Consider the following 27,638-nt stretch of genomic DNA (forward strand, 5'->3'; position numbering starts at 1 on the left):
CCCTGCCGAGGCGCCAGCGTGGACCAGCCTAGGCCTCCTCCGCCCCGCGCACACCCCACACCCGGGTTTTCCAAACCACTTGTGAAACCCCCATTATCCTCAAACCTCGATGCAGGGCCATCCTCCTTACTCCAGGCCTATTTTACGAAGATAAGTAGAAACCGAAATTCCATCGGCTTCCCTGCACCAAACCTTTAGAACCTGCCAGCTTCCCCAACTCCTTTACCCTCGTTTCCGATGGAAGAGGCGTCCCTCGTATCTAAGGCCCCGTGATTTGTCTGCTCTGGATCCCACCCCTCACATCTGGTATTTCTCAATTCCTTCCTCTCTCCTCTATCTCCCTGAATATTAGCTCTTTGTCATCAGCATTTGTAGACACACTCAATTGATTTTTTTTTTCTTTGAGGAAGAAGGGCCAATCTTCCTCTTTTTTTCTTTTTTCTCCCCAAAGCCCCAGTACATAGTTGTATATCATAGTTGTAGAATTGTGGCTCTTCTATGTGTCGGACATCGCCTCAGCATGGCTTGATGAGCAGTGAGTAGGTCAGCGCCCAGGATCCAAACCGGCCAACCCCCTGGGGTGCTGAAGCAGAACAGGCTAACTTAACCACTACACCCCATGCTGGGCCCTCAATTGATTCTTTAAATTAAAAAAAAAAAACAGAAAATCCCATGTCTTTCCCCCAGCTGCTGCACTGTCCTCTCCATCTTAACCAAACTTGAAAGGAATTGTCTCCACTCAGAAGACAAGATGCCTCCAACTTCATCTTCTGCTTAACCTCAACACTCCATTCAACTATTCTCCCCATGATCTTAAGTAATCCCCCTGTATTTAAATCAAATGACACACTTCATCCTCATCTTAACTGTCGCTAGCATTTAGTATTGAGGACCACTCCCTCCTTATTGAAACACTTTGCCCTGACTTCTCCCCGCCACTCTCCAGGTTTTCCTTTTCTTCTCTTGACCCGTCTCAGAGAACAGTTTTTTCTTCTTCATCGTGTCTCTTAGGTTCTCACTTAGGTCTTCTTACACTCTGTGCTCTCCCTGCATGATTTCATCTGCTCACAGAGCTTCGGTTACCATCTATATGCTGATGAATCCCAAATTCATCATCTCCAGTTATATCTCTCTTTCAAGCTCCAGGGTTTTAAGCCTGGCTGTTAGGCATTTCCAGGTGGGCATTGGGAAGGCACTCAACCTGAAATTGTCTCACTTATCTCCACCCCCCTCCAGCTCTTTTCTCCCCTATCACCCTCACTTCTCCATCTAGACATCATTCTAGACCTCTCCCTCACCATCCAGTCAGTAAGATTCTAACTGCTAACCACCTCTCAAATCTATCCACCTCTCCGTCACTATTTCCACCAGCCTGGTTAGGCCACCGTAATTTCTCACCTGGTAAAATCTCATTTCCCTGCCTTCAGTTTTATCCCTTACAGGGGCCAGCCCAGTGCCGTAGTGGTAAGTTCTCAGGCTCTACATCAGCTGCCCAGGGTTGGCAGGCTGGATCCCAGGCATGGACCTACGCACTGCTTATCAAGCCATGCTGTGGCAGGCATCATCCCATATATAAAGTAGAGGAGGATGGGCATGAATGTTAGCCCAGGGCCAATCTTCCTCAGCAAAAAGAGGAGGATTGGCAACAGATGGTAGCTAAGGGCTAATCTTCCTCACCAAAAAAAAAAAAGTTTTATCCCTTATAGATGTATGCGCTCCTTTATAGCTGAGAGTGATCTCTCTAAAATGCAGATCTGATTGTATCAATCCCCTGCTTCAAAACTTTTAGTAGCTCCCCATTATTCATAATATAAAGCCCACATTTTTAACATGTTGGGCCCTTCATAACCTGACTCTTCTTACCTCTCCAGCCTCATAAGACTTCCTATCCCTCCTTCACTCTGCTAGAGCTAAACTTTTATTTCCCTGGCTAAACGCTCTTAACAAAAATGTTTTTTAAATAGGTAATACATTGTAAATATGTTTTAAAAGAAACAAAAGGCAGTGCAGTTAAAAAAGCCTCCTTACACCCTCATTATTCAAAGTTAATTTATCCCATGTTTCAAGCACCTTTATAATTTTATATTAAATATTTATGTTTAAGTCTTTGATCCATTTGGAATTTATTTTTGTGTATTATCTTTCTAGTTGGCTATACATTCACCTCAACACCTTTACAGAATCTCATTTTACCCCGGCTGGTGTGAAATACTTCTTTCTCATATACTATATTCTCATTTCTGGCTTCTCTATTCCACTCCATGAATCCATCTCTTCATGTGCTGGTACCAAACTGTCCTAATTATTATAGTTTTGTTTTAATGACTAGTAGGCCTACTTTTCCCTCGCTACTCTTCTTTTTCTGGAATTTCCTGGCTCTTCTTATAATTTTATCGTTCCAAATGAACTTTAAAGTCAGCTTGTCCAGTTCCAGAAACAGTCCCATTTGTGTTTTTATTGAGGGATATGTTAGATTTATGGATTAATTAAGAGAATTATATTATAGCACTTATCACTCTGTATTGTAATTGCCTGTAAGATACTTGTCTGTATCCTTGTGAGTTCCATAATACAAAGACCTTAGTTCATCTTTGTGTCCCTTATGCCTGGCACTGTTTCTGGCGTATACTAGTTGCTCTCCATCCATTAAGCCATCTGATATTCAGTGCATTTCGAAACAAGTTTCAGACAACGGTACACTTCCTCCTAAATACTTCAGCGTGCACATCATTAACTGGAGTTCAATATTTGTTTACAGTGTTTGTTTTTCATTTGATGTTAAAGTTATGTAAAATGAAATGCGTAAATCTTAAGTGTACATTCACTGTTTGACGGATGCATACATCTGTGTAACCCAAACCCTCAACAAGCAATGGAACATTAACATCATCCCCATAAAGTTCTCTCATTCCCCTTCCCAGTTAATCTCTCTCACACCTCCACTCCAGAGACAGCCACTCTTGTGATTTTTTTCCACCATAGATTAGTTTTGCCTGTTCTAGCGTTTCATGCAAATGGAGTAATACAACATACACTCTTTTGTATAAAGCTTTTATTCAGCATGTTTGTGAGATTTACCCATCTTGTATCAGTAACTCATTCCTTTTCATTGATGAGTAGTAGTTCACTGTATGACTAAACCACAGATTGTTAAAATCATTTTCCTGTTGGTGGGTCCCAGTCTGTTTTTGGTTTTGCCTGTTATCAATAAAGTCGCTATGAACATTTCTATATAGATCGTTTTGTATGCATATGTTTTCTTTTTTTTTTTAAGCATATTTTTTCATTTATCTTGAGTAAAATCTTAGGAATGGAGTTGCTGGGCTATAAGATTAGTATATTTTAGTTTTATACAAACTGCCAGATCTTTTCCCAAAATGGTATACCATTTTACATTCCCACCAATTTGATTGAGAGTTAGTGTCTGGTGTCAGCTTTTTAAATTTTGGTCATTCTGATACGTATGTGGTGTCACAATGTGATTTTAATTTGCATTTATCTGATGAATAATAACGTTGAATACTTTTTCACGGGCTTCTTGGCCATTGGTATCTCTTCTTTTATGAAATGTCTGTTCAAATCTTTTCTCCATTTCTTAATTGGGCTGTTGACAGTCTTTTTACTTTTTGTGTGTGTGTGTGAGGAAGATTAGTCGTGAGCTAACATCTGTTGCCAATCCTCCTCTTGTTGCTGTGGAAGACAGGCCCTGAGCTAACATCCGTACCCATCTTCCTCTACTTTATATGTGGGACGCCTGCCACAGCATGGCTTGATAAGGGGTGCGTAAATCCATGCCTGGGACCCAAACCTGTAAACCCTGGGCTGCCAAAGTGGAGCACGCAAACTTGACCACTACATGACCAGGCTGGCCCGCAGTCTTTTTACTTTTGCGTTGTAGGAGTTCTTTATATATTCTGGATACCGGTTGTTCGTCAGATATATATATTTAAAATAATTTCTCCTAGTCCGTGGCTTGCCTATTCATTTTCTTAACAGTCTTTTGATAAGCAGACATTTTAGATTTTGGTGAAGTCTAATTTGTCAATATTATTTTTATGCTTTTTGTGTCCTCTTGTTAAAGAAAAAATTGCTCATGACACTTGTGGAAGACCAATGGTAAGGAAAATTTTATTTAAGGGGAGACTATTGGAATAGGTATAGGGACCACTGCAATGGGGTGTTGAAGTGGGGGAGGGAGATTGGGCTCAAATCTGAATACAGTATGGGAAAGTGGGAATTTATAGCCAAGCAGCAGGGTGGGGGTTGGTGGATGGAAAATTACTAAGAGGAAACATCAGGGGCAAGGAGGGGGATTCTGGCAAAACCAACCTAACAGGATTCTTGCTGAAGGCAGACCAGTGTGATCAGACATCACCTGGGGGGTGGTGGGGGATGGGGACCCCATTAGATATTGAGGGTGATCAGATATGGAGGATGGGGGATTCTGATTCTGGCTAAACTGACTGAGCAAGATTCTTGCTAAAATTGGACAATGCAGCCAGGAACATGGAAGTCAAGGCCTAGTTGAAAAAGAACTCAGAAGAGCTTGTCTAAAGTTTGATCATCGATAGAATCCTAGTCTAAGGAACTTTTGCCTACCCTCAAGTCAGAAAGATATTTTCCTCTGTTTTCCATCATCCTTCTTGAATTATTTTTTTTGAGACAATCATTTATTTTTTGGACAGGGCAAGGTCATTTAAAGAGGGGAAACATATCCATAAAAATGTGTTTAGCTTGGGTGTTATAGGCGTCGGCACTCACAACTCTACTTACTCAAGGCCACATGCAACCAGGAAGATGCTGTCACGCCACTCAAAATGCTTAGGAAGGGCCGGCCCCGTGGCTTAGCGGTTACGTGTGCACGCTCCGCCGCTGGCGGCCCAGGTTCGGACCCCGGGCTCGCACCGACACACCGATTCTCTGGCCATGCTGAGGCCGCGTCCCACATACAGCAACTAGAAGGATGTGAAACTATGATGTACAACTATCTACTGGGGCTTTGGGGGGAAAAAAATAAATAAATAAAAAAATTTAAAAAAATGCTTAGGAAACTAGGGAGTTACAGAGCATGATAGTCCCAATTCACCCATCTGCATTTTCTGCGGCTGGGCCGTTAGCCCATAGCATTTGGCTGGTTCCCTGGTTATTAAGAAGTGAGTCTTCCTGCATTCTAGAGAGCCTTGGATAGTACACACTTCTGGATGTCACTGAAATCATAGTCAACTGTAATCTCAACTAGCACATCACTACGTTTTTTGGACTACCATAGGTAGTAATGGGCCATCTCTCTAATTAATTTTTGTGTATGGTGTGAGATTCATCTTTTTTCCATATGGATATCCAGTTATCCCAGCACCAGTTTTTGAAAGGACTTTTTCTCCCCATTGAATTATTTTGGTGCTTTTTGGAAAATCAAATGACCATATAAGTATGAATCTGTTTCTGGGCTTTCTATTTTCCTCCACTGATCTATTAAATCCTTATGCCGGTACCCGCTGCCTTGATTACTGTAGCTTTATAGAAAGTATGGAGGGCTGGCCCTGTGGCTTAGCGGTTGAGTGTGCGTGCTCCGCTACTGGCGGCCCGGGTTCGGATCCCTAGCGCACACCGACGCACCGCTTCTCTGGCCATGCTGAGGCCGCGTCCCACATACAGCAACTGCAAGGATGTGCAACTATGGCATACAACTATCTATTGGGGCTTTGGGTGAAGAAAAAAATGGGGGGGAGGATTGGCAATAGATGTTAGCTCAGAGCCGGTCTTCCTCAGCAAAAAGAGGAGGATTAGCATAGATGTTAACTCAGGGCTGATCTTCCTCACACACACACACAAATAATAAAAAAATAATAAATAAAATGTTTAAAAAAAAAGAAAGTATGGAAAGGCGGTGTTAAGTCCTTCAATTTTGTTTCTTTCTTTAAAGATTACTTTGGATATTCTAGGACTTTTGTATTTCCATATAAATTTTAGAATAGCTTGACAAGGGCCGGCCCCGTGGCTTAGCGGTTAAGTGCGCGCGCTCCGCTGCTGGCCACCGGGGTTCGGATCCCGGGCGCACACCAACGTACTGCTTCTCTGGCCATGCTGAGGCCGTGTCCCACGTACAGCAACTAGAAGGATGTGCAGGTGTGACATACAACTATCTACTGGGGCTTTGGGGGAAAATAAATAAATAAGTGAATAAATAAAAAATTAAAAAAAAAAAGAATAGCTTGACAACTTAAAAGACTGCTGGAATTTGATTGGGATTGTGGTGAATCTATGAGTTTGAGAATTGACATCCTGTTATCACTACTGAGTCTTCAATATGTGAACATGGTATATTCTTTCATTTATTTAGGTGTTCTTTAATTTCAGCAATGTTTTGTAATTTTCAGAGTAGATTTCATTAACTTTATTCCTAAGTGTTTATTTTTTTGTGATGCTATTTTAAATGGCATTGTTTTTGAAATTTCACTTTCCAATTGTTTGCTGTTAGTATATTGTGATAAAATAAATGTAAATATTTGGTCTTCATCCCTTGGCCAGAGCTCTTAAACCCTTGTAATTTCCCAAGTGATAACAGCAGTAAAGGTGAAAGGAGCGTCTTTTGTTATTCATAAGAAGCCCCTTTCAATCACACCTGAGTTTATGTTAAAGCAGTGACTTTTGGAAAGCCCCTAAGGATGGGGATGGAGAGGAGCTGGTTGCCAGGGGAACTAATCATGTGATTAGAGGATTGGACCTTTGAGCCCCACCCACTGACTGCAGGGGAGGGGAAGGGCTGGAGATTGATCGCCAATGGCCAATGATTTAATCAATGATGGCTATGTAATGAAGCCTCTATAAAAAAACCCTAACTCGAAGAGTTCAGGAGCTTTCTGGTTGATGAATGGGTGTAGATGCTGGGAGATAACCGGGAGGGTAGCCCACCTGGAAACAGCATGGAGGCTCAGCACCTCTTCCCACATAGCTTGCCCTATGCATCTCTTCCATCTGGCTGTTTCTGAGTTGTATCTTTTTATGATAAACTGGTAATTTAGTAAGTAAACTGTTTTCCTGAGTTCTGTGAGCCATTCTAGCGAATTGTGAAACCTGAGGAAGGGGTCATGTGAACCTATGATTTATAGTTGGTGGTCAGAAGCACAGGTGTCAATCTGGACTTGCAATTGGCGTCTGAAGTGGGGGAGGGACAGTCTTGTGGGGCTGAGCTCTTTAACCTGTAGGATCTGACGCTAACTCTAGGTAAATAGTGTCAGAATTGAATTGAATGGTGGGACACCCAGTTGATATCCACAGAGAGCTGGAGAATTGCTTGCTGTGGGAAAAAAAACTCTACACATTTGGTGGTCAGAAGAATCGAGTCTGTGAGTAGGAAGAAACTGTGTTTTCCTTTCACATATAAAAGTATAATTTTTTGTATATTAACCTTATATTTTACAACCTTGCTAAATTCACTTATTCTTGTAGTTGTTTTATATGTATTCAGTATTTACTTAAATTTATTGGAGGGCCAGCCCTGGTGGCCTAGTGGTTAAGTTTGGCACGTTCTGCTTCAGCGGTCTGGGGTTGGTTCCTGGGCGTGGACCTATACCACTTATCTGTCAGTGGCCATGCCGTGACGGAACCTCACATACGAAAAGGGGAAGATTGGCAGCAGATGTTAGCTCAGGGAGAATCTTCCTCAGCAAAAAAAAAAAAAAAAAAAAAATTATTTGAAAAAAATGTAAAAGAAAATCAATGCTTTGGAAAACAGTCTAGCAGTTCCTCAAAAGGTTAAACATAGTTACCATATGACCCAGCAAGTGCACCCCAGTTATATACTTAAGAGATATGTAAACATACATCATACAAAAACCTGTACATAAATGTTCATAGCAGCATTATTTATAATAGCCAAAACATGGAAACAACCCAAATGTCTATCAGCTGATGAGTGGATAAATAAAGTTATATCCATACAATGGAATATTAGTTAGCCATAAAAAGGAATGAAATATTGATACATGCTACAGCATGGATGAACCTTGAAAAAAAAGTATGCTAAGTGAAAGAAGCCAGTCACAAAAGACCACATGTTGTATGATTCCATTTATATGAAATGTCTAGAATAGGCAAATGTATAGAGACAAAAAATACATCAGTGGTTGCCTAGAGATGGGTAGTTGGGAGGAAACGGTGAGTGACTGCTAATGGGTATGGAGTTTCATTTTGGGGTGATGAAAATGTTCTAAAATTGATTGTGGTGATGGTTGCACAACCCTGTGAATATACTAAAAGCCATTGAATTATGCATGTTCGATGTATAAATTATATCAATAAAGCCGTTATTAACAAAAAAGAAAATCATGGGGCCATCCCAGTTACATAGTGGTTAGGGTCACGCACTCCACTTCAGTGGCCTGGGTTCATGGGTTCAGATTCCGGGCGCAGACCTTCGCACTGCCATGCTGTGGCAGGCGTCCTACATATAAAAAGTAGAGGAAGATGGGCAAAGATGTTATCTCAGGGCCAATCTTCCTCAGCAAAAAGAGAAGTTTGGCAACAGATGTTAGCTCAGGGCTAATCTTCCTCACAAAGAAGAAAAAAAAAAGAAAGGAAAATCAGGGGCCGGCCTGGCGGTGTAGTGGTTAAGTTCACACACTCTGCTTCGGTGGCCCAGGGTTCACAGGTTCAGATCCTGGGCGTGGATCTACACCACTGGTCAGCCATGTTATGGTGGCGACCCACATACAAAATAGAGGAATATTGGCACAGATGTTAGCTCAGGGCTAATCTTCCTTAAGCAAAAAAAGAGGAAGATTTGTGACAGATGTTAGTTTAGGGTGAATCTTCCTCAGCAAAAAAAAAAAAAAAAAATCACTATCACTTGCCATAGAGTGGAAAACCAAATACAATATTATTAAACACTAGCTAGATATTTATGTCTGCTTTCTTTGATTAAAAAAAGAGAGGATTAGAAAGTGTTAGAGAGCTGACACCAAATAAAACTTTTCCCTTAAGTTATTCAGGAATGAAAAAGATTGAAAAGGGAATAATTTTTGCACTCTGTGGTTCAGTGTTTTTCCCGCCCTGTTTATTAGCTGCTGTCTGATTGCATACACCTGCAGTACCCATCCCACACTTGGGGCACTGAGGTGCAATCTGCAAAGCCAAATCACAGCACTGGGAGTGTGGCATGTGCTCCGGCCATTTAAGCAATTCTTATTAAGGGGCATAAAACCATTTCAGATATCAATTTTGTACATTGACTACAAACAAGCCTCTAAAACTGATGTCAATTGGGTTTAAGGAGTCTCTTAGAAATAGAGAGGGGAATTTCTGGGAAGAACACTGAATTGAAATAGGGACTAGCTGCCTCATGGTGAAATACTCCACCACAGAATTCGGACCCCCACCAGCCTGTTGGGTTGCCGTGACCCAGTACTAGACGTTCCTCAGCTCATTTGTGACCTGTTCTCACCTTCTGAATATTGTAGCTAGAGCCCTGTGAGAGCAAAAGGAGGGGAAATTAGAACAGCATGCCCCCTCTGCCACACTGCAATGATTAATTTGTACTAGATAACTTGCAAGAGTTTCAGGGGACTATTAGGAGATAAAAAAGATTTATTGATTCCATGTAGGACTTGAGGTTGGGACTCTTGCTGTGTGATAAAAGGTTCTACCCCTGCTGCAATAAGTCCAAATTGTGTTAAGTGTTGCAACACCTAATTAAAAGGGTGGCCTTTTAATTAGTAGGGTAAAAAGGTGGAGGTGGAGAGGTGTGTGGAAAACAACTTTAAATGTTGTCCTGGCATCTGTCTGTCAAAACATAGACACCACAAAAAGGGTAGAAACTAAGGACAGCTTTCATTTGACCACATGTGTATTTAGGGAGAATTATGTCTACTGTTCAGCAGACAACCGCCATCCTACATGGAGCACCCAGTGTGTGCCAAGCATGTAGTAGGCATTCTGTGTTACAGCTACTATGAGCAAATGAGCAAATGAATGAGTGCAAGAATGCAAGAAAATTCTCTCCTGGCCAATATAAAGAGAGAGCAAGCACACCAAAATGGTTGCTCCTAAGGAATTCCAACCTAAGAGATAGGTCACATGTATGTACTTTAAAAATTCATGTATAAATAATTCTAATAGAGAAACAAGGCCTATGGAACATGTATATTTATCTCCACTCCCTCCCAAGACTCGGCCAGAACAACGGTAGTGTATAACTCTACAAGGACAAAGAGGACTGGAGAGGGAACAGAAGAACCATGTCAAACAATTTTTGAAGACGGAAAGGAATGGGGAGATGTACGTTAGCAGAGAACAGCAAGCTGAAACCTAAGTGTTGGTTCTGGCAGTGGTTCTCAAACTTGGGCACACATTAAAATTACCTGGGAGCTAAAGAAACAAGTACGGAGGCCTGGGTCCCACTAGGTATCAATAATTTAAAAATCTCTCCAGGGGCTGGCCCCATGGCGTAGCGGTTAAGTGCTCACGCTCTGCTGCTGGCTGCCCAGGTTCGGATCCTGGGCGCGCACTGATGCACCGCTTGTCAGGCCATGCTGTGGCAGTGTCCCATATAAAGTTTAGGAAGATGGGCACGGATGTTAGCTCAGGGCCAGTCTCCCTCAGCAAAAGGAGGAGGATTGGCATGGACGTTAGCTCAGGGCTGATCTTACTCACAAAAAAAAAAAAAAAATCTCTCTAGGTGTACGGCAGTTCCTCAAAAAACAAACATAGAATTATTATATAATCCAACAAGTCCACTTCTGTGTATATACTCCAAAGAATTTAAAGTAGGGACGCATACAGATATTTATATACTCATGTTCACAGCAGCATTATTCACAATAGCCAAAAGGTGGAAGAAACCCAAGTGTCCATTGATGGACTGATAAACAAAATGTGGTATATACGTACAATGGAATGTTATTCAGCCTTAAAGAGGAATGAAATTCTGACATGCTATAACACAGAGGAACCTTGGAGACTTTATGCTAAGTGAAATAAGCCAGACACAACAGACAAATATTGCGTGATTCCACTTATACAAGGTACCTAGAGTAGTCAAATTCACACAGACAGAAAGTAGAATGGTGGTTTCCAAGAGTGAGAGCTGTGGAGAGGGACAGAGAAGAGAATCGATTAATGCTTGAGGAACCCTGGGAAAGTGAACTTCCCTGGGAAGAGAACTTGGCATCATCAGGAGGGGCTGTGGAGTGGGCTGCAAATAGGGAATTTTGGTGAAAATCTGCATAAGGAGCAGTTAAGTTTGTTAATCTGTATCTCCAGTCCCAAAAGAAAGATTTGTTTGAGAAACTGAACTGTGAGACCCCTCCACTTCCAACTGGGTGGCCAAGGGCTTTCAGAATGGTGGTGGGGATTAAGCAAAAGTCTGCTTATTGAAAAGTAGGGTCCATTCCCTTCCTCCTCCTTGTCCTGCTCCCAAAATGCCAGCATCAAGGCATATATCCCAGGTGGGAGATCTCAGGAATTTTCTACAGAGAAACTAAATGGCTCAAGGAGTGGGTGGTTGGTGACTTATATATATAGACATTTGGTAGTTCCCAAATGAAAAGGCTGGCTCACTGTTGGACTATCCACAAGGAAGTCCACTAGTCAACAAGCCCTTCCCAAGAACACAGAGCTTCCAGCGGCCTTTGCCCTGTGGAGAGCCAGTTATTTGGTGAATGTTTTCAACACGAGTCCAGAACCAAAGGAAACAGCAGCAAAAAACACATTGAGGAAAGAGAGACAATACTTGGAGAAGAATACTTCAGAAACAACTATAATTTTAAAGAAACGAGAAAAAACTGTATCCATAAAACTAGAACAGGATGTAATAACAAAGGAGCAATTGGAACACATGAGAAAACTGAAATTAAACAGCCAACAAAAACGTTGGAAGGTAGTATGAGGAAATCTCCTAGAAAGTATAGCGAAAAGACAAATGAACAGTAGGGGAGGAAAGATAAGTCCCCAAATGAGCAAATGATGAAGAAGAAATTATCAAAAAAATAATAAGACTTAAGATAGGATTTGAATCTCTAGATTGAAAGGGATCACGAAGTACATCACTGAAAAACTTCAGAACATTAGAAACAAAGATCCTAAGATTTTAGAGAGAAAGAGGTCACTACGGGAATAAGAATGACATCCAAACTTATCAAGAGAAGCTAGAAGATAATGATCTGCAAACTTCTGAAAAAAATTTCTCAGCAAGACTTCTACTCCCAGACAAACTATCTCGAAGTGTTTAGGTAAAATAAGAATATTTTCAAGGGGCTGGCCGGGTGGCGTAGTGGTTGAGTTCACACAATCTGCTTCCATGGCCTGGGGTTCACGGGTTCAAGTGCTGGGGGCAGACCTATACACACCTCATCCAGCCATGCTGCGGCGGCGTCCCATATATAAAGTAGAGGAAGATTGGCACAGATGTTACCCCAGCGACAATCTTCCTCAAGCAAAAAGAGGAGGATTGGCAACAGGAGGATGTTAGCTCAGGACCAATCTTCCTCACCAAAAAAATATATATGTGTATATTTTCAGACATGCGAGAAGTCAAACATTTTACCTCCCATCTATTCTTTCTCAGGAAACTCCTAGGGATTATTCTCCCCCATATAAGAAGAAAACCAAGAAAAAGGAAGACATTTCCCAGGAAACAGAGAGAATCCCACACAGAGAAGAGGAGGGGAACGGAATTCCCAAGGCACCAGCTGGGTGGCAGGTCTAAACAGCCTGAAGCAGAAAGATGGTGGGTGTCAGGAAGACTGTCTTGAAAAAATTAATTTGGTAGATTTGGACCAGGTGAATAATTGCACTGTGAGGCTGTTGAAGGATTTGAAAATAATTATCAACAGGCACAAAGAAAAATACACAAATGAAAAAAGGAGGTAATTATCTTCAGGAAAAAAGTTTTCAAGAAAGGAAATGCTATCATAGTACATATAGACTCAATAGTAAATCATATTTACGTGATCATGATAATGTGAACATAACTGACATACAAAATTTCAACCTAATTTTAGCAAATGGGAAATGAAAGGATGCAAGAGAGCAAATCTTTGACCGCTAGAACTGGAAACCGATAAATTATCACACTCCCTCCTTACAAAGGTTTCTTCGAGGAGGAAAAATGATGTGGTGGTGAGCTATCCATTTTTGCACCCAAACACACCTCCAATTCTGGGGGAATACCTCGTGTTGTCAAACTCGGTGAGGCAACACTACCTCCTCCCCTTCCTGGCGGAAAATTGCACGGCTCAGCCAATCAAATGCTTCCGCTTGGCATTTTGAAACTTGAAGAACTGTCCTGAAGATGCAGGTGCAGTTGGAGTAACACCCACGGCCTAGTGACAAGTGCCCAGGGTTGGTGGCACCAGCAGCAGACACTTCCAGCAACAAGACCTGAGCTGGATTTCCCTCCTCTGCGGCCCCTCATAGTTAACTGCTTTCTGAGTTAGGTTCTCAACCTTCCATCAACTCTGTGAGTCCCTACCATGACTCCAGTAAACTCTTTTTCTGCTTACAGTGGCCATGGTGGATATCTGTTCCATTCCAAGAACACTGACCAGCACAATAAACAACTAAGAAGAAAGTGCCCCTAACCCTGTGGAGAGGAGATTGCACAGTGTCGCAAACAACAGGTTACTAATACTCTTCAGATCAAGCAGAAAATCACTTCAAATTGTAGGAAAGCTTTGCTTAGAAATTGTGTCTAGAAAAAGTGGGTAGGTATTTTTAAAAGATCTCTCTTTCTTGAGCTACAAACAACTGCTCTTCCTCTGACAGCTGTGTGTGAACGTGTCAACTTCCACTAGACTGAAAGCTCCCTGAGGACAGGGTTCCTCTTTCATCTTTTAATTCACCTCAGCCTTGCATGTAATAAGCTCTCAAAAATATGTGTTGTATGAACGCGTTTATCTTGACTGTCATATACCAACAGGGTCCTCCAGGGGTCTCTCCTAAGTGGTCATTTGGAATGTGGGAGGAACAAGCAGTATTTCAGGACAGGAGCTGAGAGTTTCTCCTCTTCTCCAGTTAACTCCGGGGGTAGGAGTTAAGAGGTACTTACTTAAAAGAGAAGGGAATAGAAGGGGGCACCCGGATTTGAACCAGGGACCTCTTGATCTGCAGTCAAATGCTCTACCCCTGAGCTATACCCCCATCACCTACATTAGTTCTCTTCTTTGTCCACTTATGGTGACTCAATACAATCAGGTTCCACCCACACTGGACCTCTGGCAAGCTTTGTGTTCTAAAACCCCACCTACTTTTGTATCCATCATCTGCTTTGGCTTTTCTCCTGGCCACCAATAAACTGGGTGGGGGCACTTGAAAAATGACATCCTGGAAAATAGCTAAAAAGGAAACTGACACAGCATTAGTAGAGAAAGTGTCCACAAGCACAGTATTACTGTGTCAGAATCCTTGGGCTAAGAATCACCACCTGCCAGATATCACCTTGTTTACACCCTGCCTCTTGATGAACTGAGGGTGGAAAGGAGAAGAAAGATGTCAGTTCATTTAGCTGGATTCTCTCTCTCAGGAAAATCAGGAAATCCTTCTCAGGGCAAACAACACCAATCCCTGCGGCCGCACTGTCTGCTCTGCTCTGTTCTTTTTTCTTTTTTTTTTTTTTTTGTGAGGAAGATCAGCCCTGAGCTAACATCCGATGCCAATCCTCCTCTTTTTTTTTTGCTGAGGAAGACTGGCCCTGAGCTAACATCTGTGCCCATCTTCCTCTACTTTATATGGGACGCCGCCACAGCATGGCTTGACAAGCGGTGCGTTGGTGCACGCCCGGGATTCGGGCCTGTGAGCCCTGGGCCGCCAAAGCAGAGCGCCCACACTTACCCGCTTTCGCCACCAGGCCGGCCCCTAGCCTAATCTGTTCTTGATGGAAACAGTAGCCAGCTTCTGACCTGGGGCCCTGCTGACGCCTGGGGAAGAGCTTTGCTGAGGGCTAGGTAGTGTGGTTCCTCCTTATCACACTGGCAGGGAGGAACTGAGGCCTCTCCTTTCAACCTTGCACTGGTTGGCGTGGAATGTGAGGGCACAGGCCAGAGATGCCCTTTCTCCTCTCACTTCCTCTCCATAGGGTAGAGAAGCTGGGGGTGGAGAAACTAGCTTGCCCCCTCCCCCAGTCTCAAGGAAGAAACAGCACACTTAGAGGCACAAATAAAAACAGTTTTATATAAAATAACATTGAGAGTTCATCTAAACATCTGTCTTAGATATTCAGGTGGAGAACTGTGAAGGGAAGAGATGTTTTTAGAAGAGAGGGAACGGAGTGACCTCTCCAAAGACAGATGGGTGCTGGCGGAGGGCTGGGGTGTTCCGGCGATAGCCAAACCGACCATTGAACCCCTTGATAGTTTTCAGATCAGCATTGTAGTGGTCATGCCCGGTCACCTGCTGGAGGGAATGCCCTTGGGGGCGGAGAGAGAGGCCTGAGCCTGTGTTCAGTCCCCTCGTGCTTTCCCCACTCCCATAGGGCTGGTATAGGAATGCCAACCCAGCCACAGTCACCGTGCTCCCCACGTCCCAGCTGAACCTTCAATCCTCAAACGTCTTGAGCCTTTTGACTAAAATGCCTAGGGTTGGTGAAGTCAAGGAGATAGATGGCTTCTAGACACCAAACCTCATACCAGGAATAGCTTGCAGGAGGAGCGTGAAGGGTATGTGTTAGGACAGGCGGGGCCAGAAACTTCGGGGCTTGCCTGAACTTGCCTTCCTCCCAGCAGAACTGGGAAAATTTCACCCTTGCCTTTGACCCATCTGGAGAAAATGGATGAGCTCAATTTGGCCCAGTGTTGCAAAGGGTCATGTGACTAGAGTGTAGCCAAAAGATGGTGGAATGGGAGTGGGAGGAGGGTTCACTCTGTTGGAACAACATCTCTCAATATTCCCTTTCTTGTTGCTGCTAAATTGGGCCTGGAAAACGAGCACGACCCAGCTTGCTCGGGGAGCAGTGAGACACACACAGTCTTCAGAGTGGGAAAGAGTGGAATTCCTTTTTTTCATTTTTTTGTGAGAAAGACCAGCCCTGAGCTAACATCCACGCCAATCCTCCTCTTTTTTTGCTGAGGAAGATTGGCTCTGGGCTAACATCCATGCCCATCTTCCTCCACTTTATGTGGGGTGCCGCCACAGCATGGCCCGACAAGCGGTGCATCGGTGCAAGACCAGGATCCGAACCCAGGCCGCCAGCAGCGGAGCACGCATACTTAACCGCTATGCCACAGGGCCAGCCCCAAGAGTGGAATTCCAATCCCAGCTCAGCCCTTCTTAGCAAATCACTTTAACTCCCCAAACCTCAGTTTCCCCGGCTGTAACATGGGGATAGCGTGAGGGTAAAAAGCACCTGAGATACAGTAGGTGCTCAATAACTAAATATACGGAGCACTGTGACACCATCTGCTCATGTATGAGAAGAAAAGCTGGAGGATGCAGTTCTTAGTCCTCTTCCCCCAACCAGGTCTCTTTATGGCCCGGTTTCTCTCTCTGAACTTAGGGACACACCCCATTCTTCTTAGGTGGGACATGGTGAGACTGGAAAGCAAGGTGGCACTTGCCTGCCCCTGCCCAGTTTCTCCTGTTGAGGTATCTCTGTCCTTGCCCGAAGACGTGGAAATAGTCCACTATCCAGCCGTCCCTTCCTGTACCGCCATGATCCTGAGAGTGAGGGAGAAAATACAGAAGACTGTCAGCCACGATGCTGAGCGGTGCTCAGTGCTAACTCCCCTGGGGCTTGTTGAGGGGAGGGGAGGAGGTCACAGCCAGGGGTAACTGGGCCAGACAGATTAAATATAAATATACGCATGGACCTATTACCTCTCAGGGAGAGACAGCGTAGCTTGGTAGTTAAGGGCTCGGTGTCTGCTGCCAGACAAACTCGTTCCAATTCCAGCTCTGCGGCTAACAAGCTGTGTGACCTTGGGCCAATGACACAGCTTTTCTGGATCTCAATTTCCTCCTCAGTAAAAGGAGGGTTGCTTGAGATTTAACTGAGATAGTTCAAACAAAGGGCCTGGCATAGTAAAGGTTCAATAAACATTATCTTTATTTAAATGAAAACAATATCTACCACAAATGGTGGTTGTGATGATTGAATACTTATAAAACAGAACATAGAAAGTTTCAGAAGTGTGTACACCCTATTATTTTCAAGTTTTTAAATACTCAAGTTTTTCTTTTTTCCCCCAGACTCTGGCTGCTTGTGTCATAAAAGTTACGTGAGTAGACAGCAAGTACACACTCAAGCATGGCACACACAGATGTGTGTCCATATACATGCAATGCACACACACGTACAAACACCTGGGACCACAAAAACCCCAAGATGTGCTCAAAGAAACAGGCCCATTAAGCCCTTCACTCTCCTTCCCATACCACTGGGACGTATATAGATACAAGTATTGGAGCCAAAAGTGTTGGAAAAAAAATTGGAGCCATCAGCAAATAGCCTCAGAATCTTTGATCCCGGGGAAGTGTTCAGCTGGGGAGGGACAACACCCACGAGGGAAAAGGCCTGGGGAGAAGGCAGGGCCGCAGTTTGGGAGGTTCCTTCGCATCAGCTCACGGAAGGTCCCAGCCAGCGAGCCCCTCTTAACTATGACGTCACCAGACGGAGAGCGGCTCGCCTGTGCGTCTAGGCGGTTCTCTTTGTCTTGTTCACTGAGGTCACATGAATTTTCGCGCTTTTAGAGAATTTGCAGCGTGAAGTCACCCCAAAGGGCGAGTCCATGACGTCAAAAAAGACAATGAAACTGATTTGTATGGGAGAGGCGGGCTTTAATCCAGGTTCCCTGGGCTTGCAGAAACCCAAAATGAGATCATTCTCAAATTCAGGGGTGGAAGGTGATCCTGTGAGCTCAGTTAGCTCGCGCTCAATACCTGTCACCCGCTTCCTCCAGTTCCGAGGTTTCATTAAGAAAACTGAAGGGGTGGGAGTAGGGGGCCTCCTTGCTGGTGAGGGCGCTGGAGTGAGACGCTCGGATTTGGGAAGTCAGCCCCGCCACCAGGGCCAACCTCTGCGGGGATAGACAGTGGGGTCCTCCGGGGCGCTCCTGTACCTGATGAGTTTTCCGCAAAACGGGCGGAACCACGCGGCTCTGGAAGTAGCGGCGGGCGTGGTAGTCCTGCTGCGCGTTGTAGGGCGGAATCGCCGACCAGAGCTTGGGCCTCACGCGCTCATACGCGCGGGCCATGGTGCTCACGGCCACCCCGTCCAAGATGAAGCTCTTCTCCAGCCGCAGAGGGCAATCGCACAAGCGCGCCATCCCAACTGCTGGGAGTGCACGGTCCTAGGTGGGGGCTCCCCTGCGCATTGTTACGTGGTGTCAAAGACCACTGTGACACAAACCCTATTGTCCTCACCCAACGGGGTAGGCTCTTACGGCTATGGGGAAAGTTGCTTGCATGGCACTGAGGTGAGGGACGACGGGGAGGAAACTATGCAAGAAGAATCAGAGATGGAAGGGGAGAAGAGATGCGTGTGGGCCATGCGAGGGCAGTCTGGTCCAGCTCCCCTTTTTCCTGTAAAAGCAAGGTTCTCTGCTCCCACTGTATTATATACACTTTCCCAACTCGGTTTCCTTGACAAGCTTGTACCCAAAATGAATCAGAAAGAGTTCAGATAGCATCTACTTCCAACTCTCATAACAGAACTGGAAGTTGAAGCTCACAAACATTCTGGAGCAGGCCTGGTGGCCTAGCGGTTAAGTTCCTGCATTCTGTTTGGGCAGCCTGGGGTTTGCCAGTCCGGATCCTGGGGGTAGACTTAGTCACTGCTCAGTAAGCCATGCTGAGGAGGCGTCCCATATAGAAGAGCTACAACTTTGTAACTATGCTACACAACTGTGTACTGGAGCTTTGGGGGGAAAAAAAGGGAAAAAGAGGAAGATTGGCAATAGATGTTAGTGCAGGGCCAATCTTCCTCAAAAACAAAAACAAAAAACATTAGAATATTTCCTAAATCCATTTAGCAGCAGATCCAGAACCAGAATTCAGGTCTCCTGACTTCCAGTAAGTCCATTTAAAGCACTTGTCTGCTCCCCATCCAAATCTTTTCATCAGCTAGTATTCCTCCTCCTGTTAAAAAAATTTAAAAACCAAACGAAAAAATACTAGGTTGAAATATTGCTATATTTTCCCCCCTGGATAATTTTATGTATATATGATAGGATACAGCAAAACATGAACAATGTGGGCTGGCCCCGTGGAGTAGGGTTAAGTGCGCACGCTCCACTGCTGCCGCCCAGTTCGGATTCCGCAGGCACCGATACACCGCTTGTCAGGCCATGCTGTGGCGGCGTCCCATATAAAGTGGAGGAAGATGGGCACAGATGTTACCCCAGGGCCAGTCTTCCTCAGCAAAAAGAGGAGGATTGGCATCGATGTTAGCTCGGGGCTGATCTTCTTCACCAGAAACAAAACAAAACAAAAAAACCATGAACAATGATTTTCTCTGATTATGACTACAGCTGATTTTTATTTTCTTCTTTATACACACCAACTCTACTAGGTGCTATTATCTTCATTTTACAGATGAGGCAAAAGGCTCAGGAAGGGATTCTTTTATATTCACTATTAATATTTTTATTATACGGGTCAGCCCCGTGGCTTAGCGGTTAAGTGTGCGCGCTCTGCTGCTGGCGGCCCGGGTCGGGATCCCGGGCGCGCACCGACGCACCGCTTCTCCGGCCATGCTGGGGCCGCGTCCCACATACATCAACTAGAAGGATGTGCAGCTATGACATACAACTATCTACTGGGGCTTTGGGGGGAAAAATAAATAAATAAAATCTTTAAAAAATATATATTCTTATTATATGGTGGTACCTGTATTATTAGAAAAAGGTTGCATTATACCTATACACAAAAATCACTCATCCTGGCGATTCAATACTCAGCATACTTAATCTTTCTACACTGATAGGCAAGCTCCTATAAATCAAATCTGAAATTATAGGAAATAAATCTGTAGTTTGAGTCCATTCTATTGCAACTTGGAAAGAACTTGGAGGACATAAGAGGACAAGGGGAAAAAATGACAGTCCCAGCCCTAACACCTCATATTTGAAGCAGGAAGGTGAGAAATTTCATACACATTTATCACATAACAGGATAAAAAGGATTAATCTTAAATGGAGGATCTGGGGGCGTCATTTCACACTCAAGACTTGAAATTCACCAGGCTAGAGGGTGGGGTAGAGTAAGACAGATCTGTTTTAGAGACTTCTGGATTTAATATTCTTAAAATCCAGGCTGGCTGTCTAGACAAAGCACTGATTCTCAACCTTGGAATCTCCTGGGGCGCTTTAAAAAGTACACATGCCTGGGTCCTACCTCCATAGTCTCACTCAATTGGTCTGAGATATGGCCTAAACAGGCAGCCCTGGTGGTCTAGTGGTTAAGATTTGGCACTCTCAGCACTGCAACCCAGGTTCCTTTCCGGGTCAAGGAACCCTCCTGTCAGCTGTCATTCTGCGGCAGCTGCATGTTGCCGTGACGCTGAAAGTTATGCCACTGGTATTTCAAATACCAGCAGGGTCACCCACTGCGGACAGGTTTCAGCAGAGGTTGCGGACTAAGACAAGGAAGGACCTGGCCACCCACTTCTGCAAAAATTGGCCATGAAAACCCTATGATATAGCGCCAGAAAGTGCGAGAACAGTGCAAAAAGACCACGCAGGGTCCAACTCTGCTGTACACGTGCTCACTAGGAGTCAGAATTGACTCGAGGCACCAACGGACTGGAAACATTTTTAACTCCTCAAGTTGAAAATCACTCTGCTCTCTAGTTCCAGTACATTCCATTCCTAATCTTGAGGGCCAAGTGACTATGTGTTAGGGTCTTCACGACACTCTAATCTTCAGCCTTGCATTATACTCAACTTACAGATAACACTTAAGGCCAAGTATTTTCAGATACTAGACGTAGGAACACAAACTTTAGTCTAAAAAGCCTGTTCTAACATCTTTAGACCAGACTATCGACCCAAACCAGTTGAGTGCTCATTTTCCCCAGACCCTGAATGTCACCTAAATTAACTCATGGTTTGGAGAGAAAAGCTGCAACGTTCAATGCCTTCAGGCAGAATTTGCCAGGGTTTATGCCTATTGTGCTGGCATAATTATATCATCTCTTCTTCTCAAACTAGGGTTTGGCAGATACATTATATGGCCATCCTGTCAAAACATTTCAATAGCAAAAAACCTGCATACTATTAACAACTTAGTCATCTTCCATGAGAGCAAATTCACATGGCAATTACCATGTATTAGATTTTACAAATATAAATCATTTACATGCCAATTTACTCAAAGAAAATGTGTAACTGCAAAAGTGTGCACATATACATGTGTGGACCTGGTTCTCCCTCACATCACTCTTTGAACTCCATGAGTGTGTCCAGGATCTGACCATACATTCTACCTTAACTCAAATACCTTTCTAACTGCACGGAAGTTACCCGGAATAACCTGTCATTAAGCAGCACCTATTCTCTGCAATGTACTTTAAGGATTCCTAACCCAAGTTTCTACAGCAGAAATCCGAAAGTCCCAAAAGTTCTGTACAATCACAAAAGTGAAAGGACTGTTTCTGGGGCCGGCCCGGTGGCGCAAGCGGTTAAGTGCGCGCGCTCCGCTGCGGCGGCCCGGGGTTCGCTGGTTCGGATCCCGGGCGCGCACCGACGCACTGCTTGGTAAGCCATGTTGTGGCGGCGTCCCATATAAAGTGGAGGAAGATAGGCACAGATGTTAGCCCAGGGCCGTCTTCCTCAGCAAAAAAAGAGGAGGATTGGCGGATGTTAGCTCAGGGCTGATCTCCTCACAAAACAAACAAACAAAAAAAAAAAAAAGAAAGGACTGTTTCTTTTTTTACATCCGCCCCCAGAAAGTTTGCACTGAGTACTCAGTTTCATTTTACAAAGGAGACAAGGGTTAGGTAGTGTCAATAAGAGTGACATGTAAAAATGAATAGGAAGGCAAGCACTGGGAGCAAATATTTTTTAATGTTTTGTTTGTTTTCTTTACAATACATGGAAGAATCATGCAATGCTGCCAGCATTGGATGCAATCCTGGGCCACAAGTCTGCACACTCCTTTGCAACTGGTCCTGTGATGGCAGAACCTGCATAAAAAAAAGAATGAAGTGACAGATAAGATCAGAGGGTCCTTTGCTTGTACCCCTAGACCCAAGAGTTAAATTATCCAATCTCAAAGACTTAAAGAATGACAAGGATTCTTTCTTACCTTTCATCTCGCCTTTATTATTTACTATGACCCCTGCATTATCTTCAAAATAAAGAAACACGCCATCTTTTCTCCGGTATGACTTTCGTTGTCGAATTACCACTGCTGGATGTACTAAGAAGGAAAAAAGAACAGGAACAGAAATCATTAACCTGTCAAGTCCCAGTGCCACCAAGGGAAAGCAGTTTACACCTCGTCTAGCTCCCCAACATCTCCCCTTTGGATATAATGTGTACTCATCATTAGTTTTTCATTTCCTAAAAGCAAGTGTGAGAGACAGTGCAAACACCAATCACCCCTTAAAGAAAGACCTTACTCACTTCAAGTCAAAACTGCCTCGACTTTCTTCCAAGTGTAAATCTGTACCCTCTTCTGGGAGGACAATTAGCAACACACCAGCAGGAAACTTGCTAAGCACTTTCTTTACTTTTCCCCACTTGACCCAACAGATAGGTATTGTTAAGATCCTAATCACAGAATTGGGAATGGGATCCCCCTCAGACTGAATGAGTGAAGAGGCCAAGCATTAACTCCTCATTAAGCAACATTCCATGCCAGTATATATCAAAATCTCCAAGAAAAGTACACACCTCGATCTAAAAATTACTGCTTCCAAGAATTTGCTGGAATTAAATGTGTACCACGTACTAGGCTTTACAAATATAAACTCATTTACACACCAATTTACCCAAAGGAAACTTGTAATTGCTAGTGAGCATATGTACACACACTCCTTCAACTTAATCAGTGTGTCCAGGATCTTGACCATACACTCTACCTTATCTCAAACGCCTTTCTAACTGCAGGGCATGTGTTGTTTTAACAGAGCAAAAACTTGGAATTAACCTAAGTATCTCATGGCACATGCACAGAATAGAATCATTTAAAATGATTACGTATATCTGTAATTTTTTATGGTCCCATTTACATAGCAGTTTACAAGCTAATTTTTTGCATAGAAACCAGGAAAAAAGGACATACAACAAAACATTAACAATGATCATCCTTTGGAGGTCTAAGAACTGGGTAACTGAAATTCAACTTGTACTTCTTTTTTTTTTTTTTTTGGTGGAAGATCAGCCCTGAGCTAACATCTGCCAATTCTCCTCTTTTTGCTGAGGAAGACTGGCCCTGGGCTAACATCCATGCCCATCTTCCTCCACTTTATATGGGATGCCTACCACAGCATGGCCTGACAAGCAATGCATCAGTGCACGCCTGGGATCCGAACCGGGGAACCCCGGGCTGCTGTAGCGGAGCACGTGCACTTAACCACTTGCGCCACCGGGCCAGTCCCTCAACTTGTACTTCTTGAGTAATTAACTGCTACATTTAATTTTTTGAGGAACCGTTTTCTAGGGTCATAAGTAATTTTTTAAAGCCTACCTGCACTAAAGGGAACACTTTCCCAGACCTTCAAAACAAAGCATCTACTGCACTTGAAAGAACTAGAGTCAGACATTCTTGGATTCAAATCTTGACTAATACTAACCTGGAGACCTTGAACAAGTTACTTAATCTTCTGGAGTTCAAGTTTTCCTCTTGTAAAATAGGAATAATAGTTACATTTCTACATTCAAGATCAGACCATGGAAATACAGGATTTTTATAAGGACAGGGATCCTGGCTATCCTTGAGGCAAGTATTATCTACCTATGTACGTAGACAGCTTCTGATCAAGATTTTAACAATGGGATACACACTGACAGGTAACTAATATTTACTGAGTGCCTCCTTTGTTGAACCCTCATCTACTTATAACCATTTAAATTCTCACAAATGAATCTAGTGGATAAATAAGGCCACACAAATCCAGGACTCTGGATTTCTGGTCCTGTCCCTTTCCACATTTCTGTAAATTATACGTAAGTCTAAGGTGAAGGCATGTGTTCATTTAGCAGCAACAAGCAACAAAGAACACATTAATGGAGTTGGAAATTTCACAACTATTTTTAAAACCATTAAGTGTTCTCTGGTCTGTCCCACAACTGATTGAGACCGACAGCACATCCTGCTGCCATCTCACCCATAGCGATGGCTGATTGCTCTGCCCTTCCCTGACAGCTCTCCAGGCCACAGATCAGACCCAGCAAGTGTTCTAAGAGGAAAGCCTGTCCACTGCATGCTGATCCCAAGCTACGTATTCATTCATCAATGCTTAACCACAATGCTACTTACTCCTTGCCCACCAAGCCCTCAAGCAGATATTAAAAGTGAACAAAGACTTCTGACCAAAAGGCTAAAAACTGGATGGTAGGGGGTACTGTATGCAGGGCTACAAGGAGTAACTGATATATGTGGCTGAGACCCATCACATTTGTACTATACACTGAGACATGGCTAGGACTTCTCAGGATGAGCAAGACTAAGCAGGCACAGGGGATAAGTTCAGGAGCTGAAAAGTTCAAGTATACTGAGTATCATAAGCTCTAAAGCCAGAGAGGACATTACAAGGCAGAAGTGCTCCAAGACCTCCCTTTTAATTAATATACCTAGAGCAGAAACATCTGGGGGGTAGCCCATGATTAAGCAATGAGCAGCTCCCTGTTTTAGATTCTATCAGAAGAGATTTAGGGGCTGGCCCGGTGGCTCATAGCTGTTAAGTTTGCGCACTCCACTCCCGGGAGCAGTTCACAGCTTCTGATCCCAGGCGCGGACCAACGCACTGCTTGTCAAGCCATGCTGTGGCGGCGTCCCATATAAAGTAGAGGAAAATAGGCACAGATGTTAGCCCAGGGCCAATCTTCCTCAGCAAAAAGAGGAGGATTGGCAACGGATGTTAGCTCAGGGCTAATCTTCCTCACCAAAAACAAAACAAAACAAAACAAAAAAAGAGAGATTTAGAAGCAACTCTGCCAAACTTCTGACAAGTCACAATCTTGAATTAATCTCATCTGTAAAAAGAATCTGACTTAAAGCATGAGAAACACCATCTGTTGCTCTGCGCTAGTTAATAGGCCAGATGCTCTACATGCTCAGCTCATCACCTGAATCTCACAACCACTTGAGAAAGTATTCGAGTATCATTATTCCCTTTCAAATTAGTAGTTCCAGAAAAAAAAAACTTGGTGACATAAGTCTTAAAGCTGTGATCTCACCTGGTCGAGTTCTAAACCACCTATCAAAAAATATGTTTACTAAGTACCACCATGTTCATTTGTAGCCAAGGAATTGGCAACGAACTGAAGACAGGTACCTGCTCTGATGGAACTTAACTAGAACTTAACTTACGGGACTTAACTAAATGTCTCGCACACAAAAATTACCACCGACATCAAGGTTTTTTTTTTTTTTTGGTGCGGGGGGCGGGGACGGGCAGTGTCAACAAGGAAGTGAGCTGAAGATGACTGGATCAGAGCATTCCAGGCAAGTGGCACAGCAAGTACAAAGGATCTGAGGCACAAAGGAAGGGGTATAGGTCAGAGCGAGAAACCAAGAACTGAAAGGAATAGACAGCTGGGGCAGGCACCGTTAGGGTGGACTATAAATTCCAGGACAGGGCTTTTGTTTCTATAGGCACGTGAGGTGGTCTATAACTAGCTGCTGCACTTGCTGGGGAAATGGCAGGGTAACATACAAAGCCCCCCCCCCCCTTACACTGGAAGCCAGTGAAGAACTTAAGTAGGCAAGTGACAAGATTCACATTTTTAAAAGATGGGCCCTGGCTTCAATGTGGCAAATACATTTAAAGAGTAAGAGAGCAAGACAAATACAGTAAGATCAGACAGAGAAGAAAATGATCTCTAAGACAGCAAGAGCAGAACTTAAATTGCAGATATTTATCTCACAGTGCCTCCCCAAGGAAACAGGCTTCAACAGGCCGTGACAATGGTAAAATTATTGTTCCATTTTTCAACAAAGTCAGAAGCCCTTCAACTCTCCACCAGACGATAAGGAAAACTCTGTTTCTCTACTCACCCTTCTTTCTGAGCTCTGGTTTGCCTTTCTTGACTGTGGCCATCACCATGTCACCCACACCAGCAGCAGGAAGTCTGTTCAGTCGTCCCTTGATCCCCTTCACAGAGATGATATACAGATTTTTGGCTCCTATAAAAGGATGTAAACAAAAACGAATCTTTTCGACAGCCTGTTAGGCAGTTCTGTTCGGTTCGGTGTAATATTTCCCCAACACTTCCAGAGCCACTCCACTCACACTCCCAAGCAGCGAGTCCCGAGGGAGAACACCCTGTCACACCACCGATTGAAGCGAAACAACACAACATGCTGCCGCTTCACCCAAAAGCGGTGTTTTCACTCTGCCCTTTCTTGACGGCTCAGTGGGTCATTAGCAAAAGGCCCACTGAGTGCTTTTAAAAGGGGGAGTTTGGCGGGGTGTAGCCGCAGGTCTCACCTGTGTTGTCAGCACAGTTGATCACGGCTCCTACCGGAAGACCCAAAGAAATCCGGAATTTCGCACCGGAGGACCCACCACGTCCTGTGGGTAGGAAGAGAAACAGGAGAGGTCACACAGGTTAAGTCATGTTTCGGAGTTCCCTTCACCTTCTCAAGCTGTACACAGCTTTATTCGCATATGCCTTAGGAAACGGTACACTATAGATTCGCTATCTCTAGGACTCCACTTACTCCCTTCCCATGTGCCACCCAGCTCTCACGGCAAAGAGCCAATTCCTCACTATTACCACCCCTACGTTGAGATTAAGGGGCCTGGACGACTCAATCCTCGCTCCAACTCGTGCACCAGGTAGCTCTTCCTCCAAGGCGGCAGACCGCACAAGTCTCCCACTCTGCGGCCTAAGCCAGTCCAACTGCAACCCCATTACTGCAGCGGGGTGCGGAGCGATCCCGCGGAGTTCGGTCTAGAATCATGTCCGGATCCCGCCAGCTCAACTCTGCAGGCCTGCCCTCGCCACTTTCGGCGGCCCTTCCAGTGTTCTCGCGGTGCCCCTCCTCTCCCTCTCCGGCCCGGAGGAGAGCAAAGCGCCCCAGCTGCCTATGGCCGCCACTCCCGGCGAGGCCAGCAGCCACCTCGCGACAGATGGCGAAGGATCCCCCAGAGCGAAAAACTCACCTCTCTTGGACATCTTGAAGGCCGGAAGGGGACAGAAAGGAAGTAGCAACAAAGGACACTGGGATATGAACTTTGACGCACCGCCCACTCTCGTCACGTGCCTCGGGGTTCGCTCGACACGCCTCGTCCCCCAGGTCGCTGTGTTATTACGTAGTAAGTCCTGGACGTCGGCTTGTGATGTCGCTGCGAAGTGGGAGGTCGAGGGGTTGGGGGCTGCAGAAGTGAATGAGGGCCCGTCTCCTCTTTACGAGCTCGAAAGTAGTTGGGCACACAGAAACATTGGTTTGTTAACTTAGCCAATAACCTCGTTTGAGCACTTAGTATGTGGCAGGGACTTCGTGGACACTAGAGGTTCAGAAATGATTAAAACGTTCTG

The 27,638-nt window shown here is 44.3% G+C and overlaps 2 protein-coding genes and 2 non-coding genes across 4 annotated transcripts; all 4 read right to left on the reverse strand.

Moving 5' to 3' along the window:
- Window positions 1–14,064: 14,064 nt before the first annotated feature.
- Window positions 14,065–14,136, reverse strand: TRNAC-GCA (transfer RNA cysteine (anticodon GCA)). The gene has a single exon. It is a non-coding gene; the product is annotated as a tRNA-Cys (tRNA).
- A 1,001-nt stretch (window positions 14,137–15,137) lies between these two features.
- Window positions 15,138–18,254, reverse strand: SPMAP1 (sperm microtubule associated protein 1). The gene is made up of 3 exons (XM_058559373.1): window positions 18,048–18,254; window positions 16,548–16,647; window positions 15,138–15,401 (listed from the first exon to the last, which is right to left on the reverse strand). Exons 1-3 carry the CDS (start codon window positions 18,252–18,254, stop codon window positions 15,244–15,246), a joined length of 465 nt encoding a protein of 154 aa, XP_058415356.1. The 3' UTR covers window positions 15,138–15,243.
- Window positions 18,255–21,973: 3,719 nt separating this feature from the next.
- Window positions 21,974–27,340, reverse strand: RPL23 (ribosomal protein L23). Its single transcript, XM_058560821.1, has 5 exons — window positions 27,263–27,340; window positions 26,585–26,668; window positions 26,152–26,280; window positions 22,234–22,347; window positions 21,974–22,111 (listed from the first exon to the last, which is right to left on the reverse strand). The coding sequence occupies exons 1-5, from the start codon at window positions 27,273–27,275 to the stop codon at window positions 22,029–22,031; spliced, it is 423 nt and encodes a 140-aa protein (XP_058416804.1). The 5' UTR covers window positions 27,276–27,340; the 3' UTR covers window positions 21,974–22,028.
- Window positions 26,418–26,553, reverse strand: LOC131417987 (small nucleolar RNA SNORA21). The gene has a single exon (XR_009222786.1). It is a non-coding gene; the product is annotated as a small nucleolar RNA SNORA21 (small nucleolar RNA).
- Window positions 27,341–27,638: the final 298 nt, after the last annotated feature.

The sequence above is a fragment of the Diceros bicornis genome, chromosome 18, assembly GCF_020826845.1.
Source record: "Diceros bicornis minor isolate mBicDic1 chromosome 18, mDicBic1.mat.cur, whole genome shotgun sequence".
In the NCBI taxonomy this organism is placed as follows: Eukaryota; Metazoa; Chordata; class Mammalia; order Perissodactyla; family Rhinocerotidae; genus Diceros; species Diceros bicornis.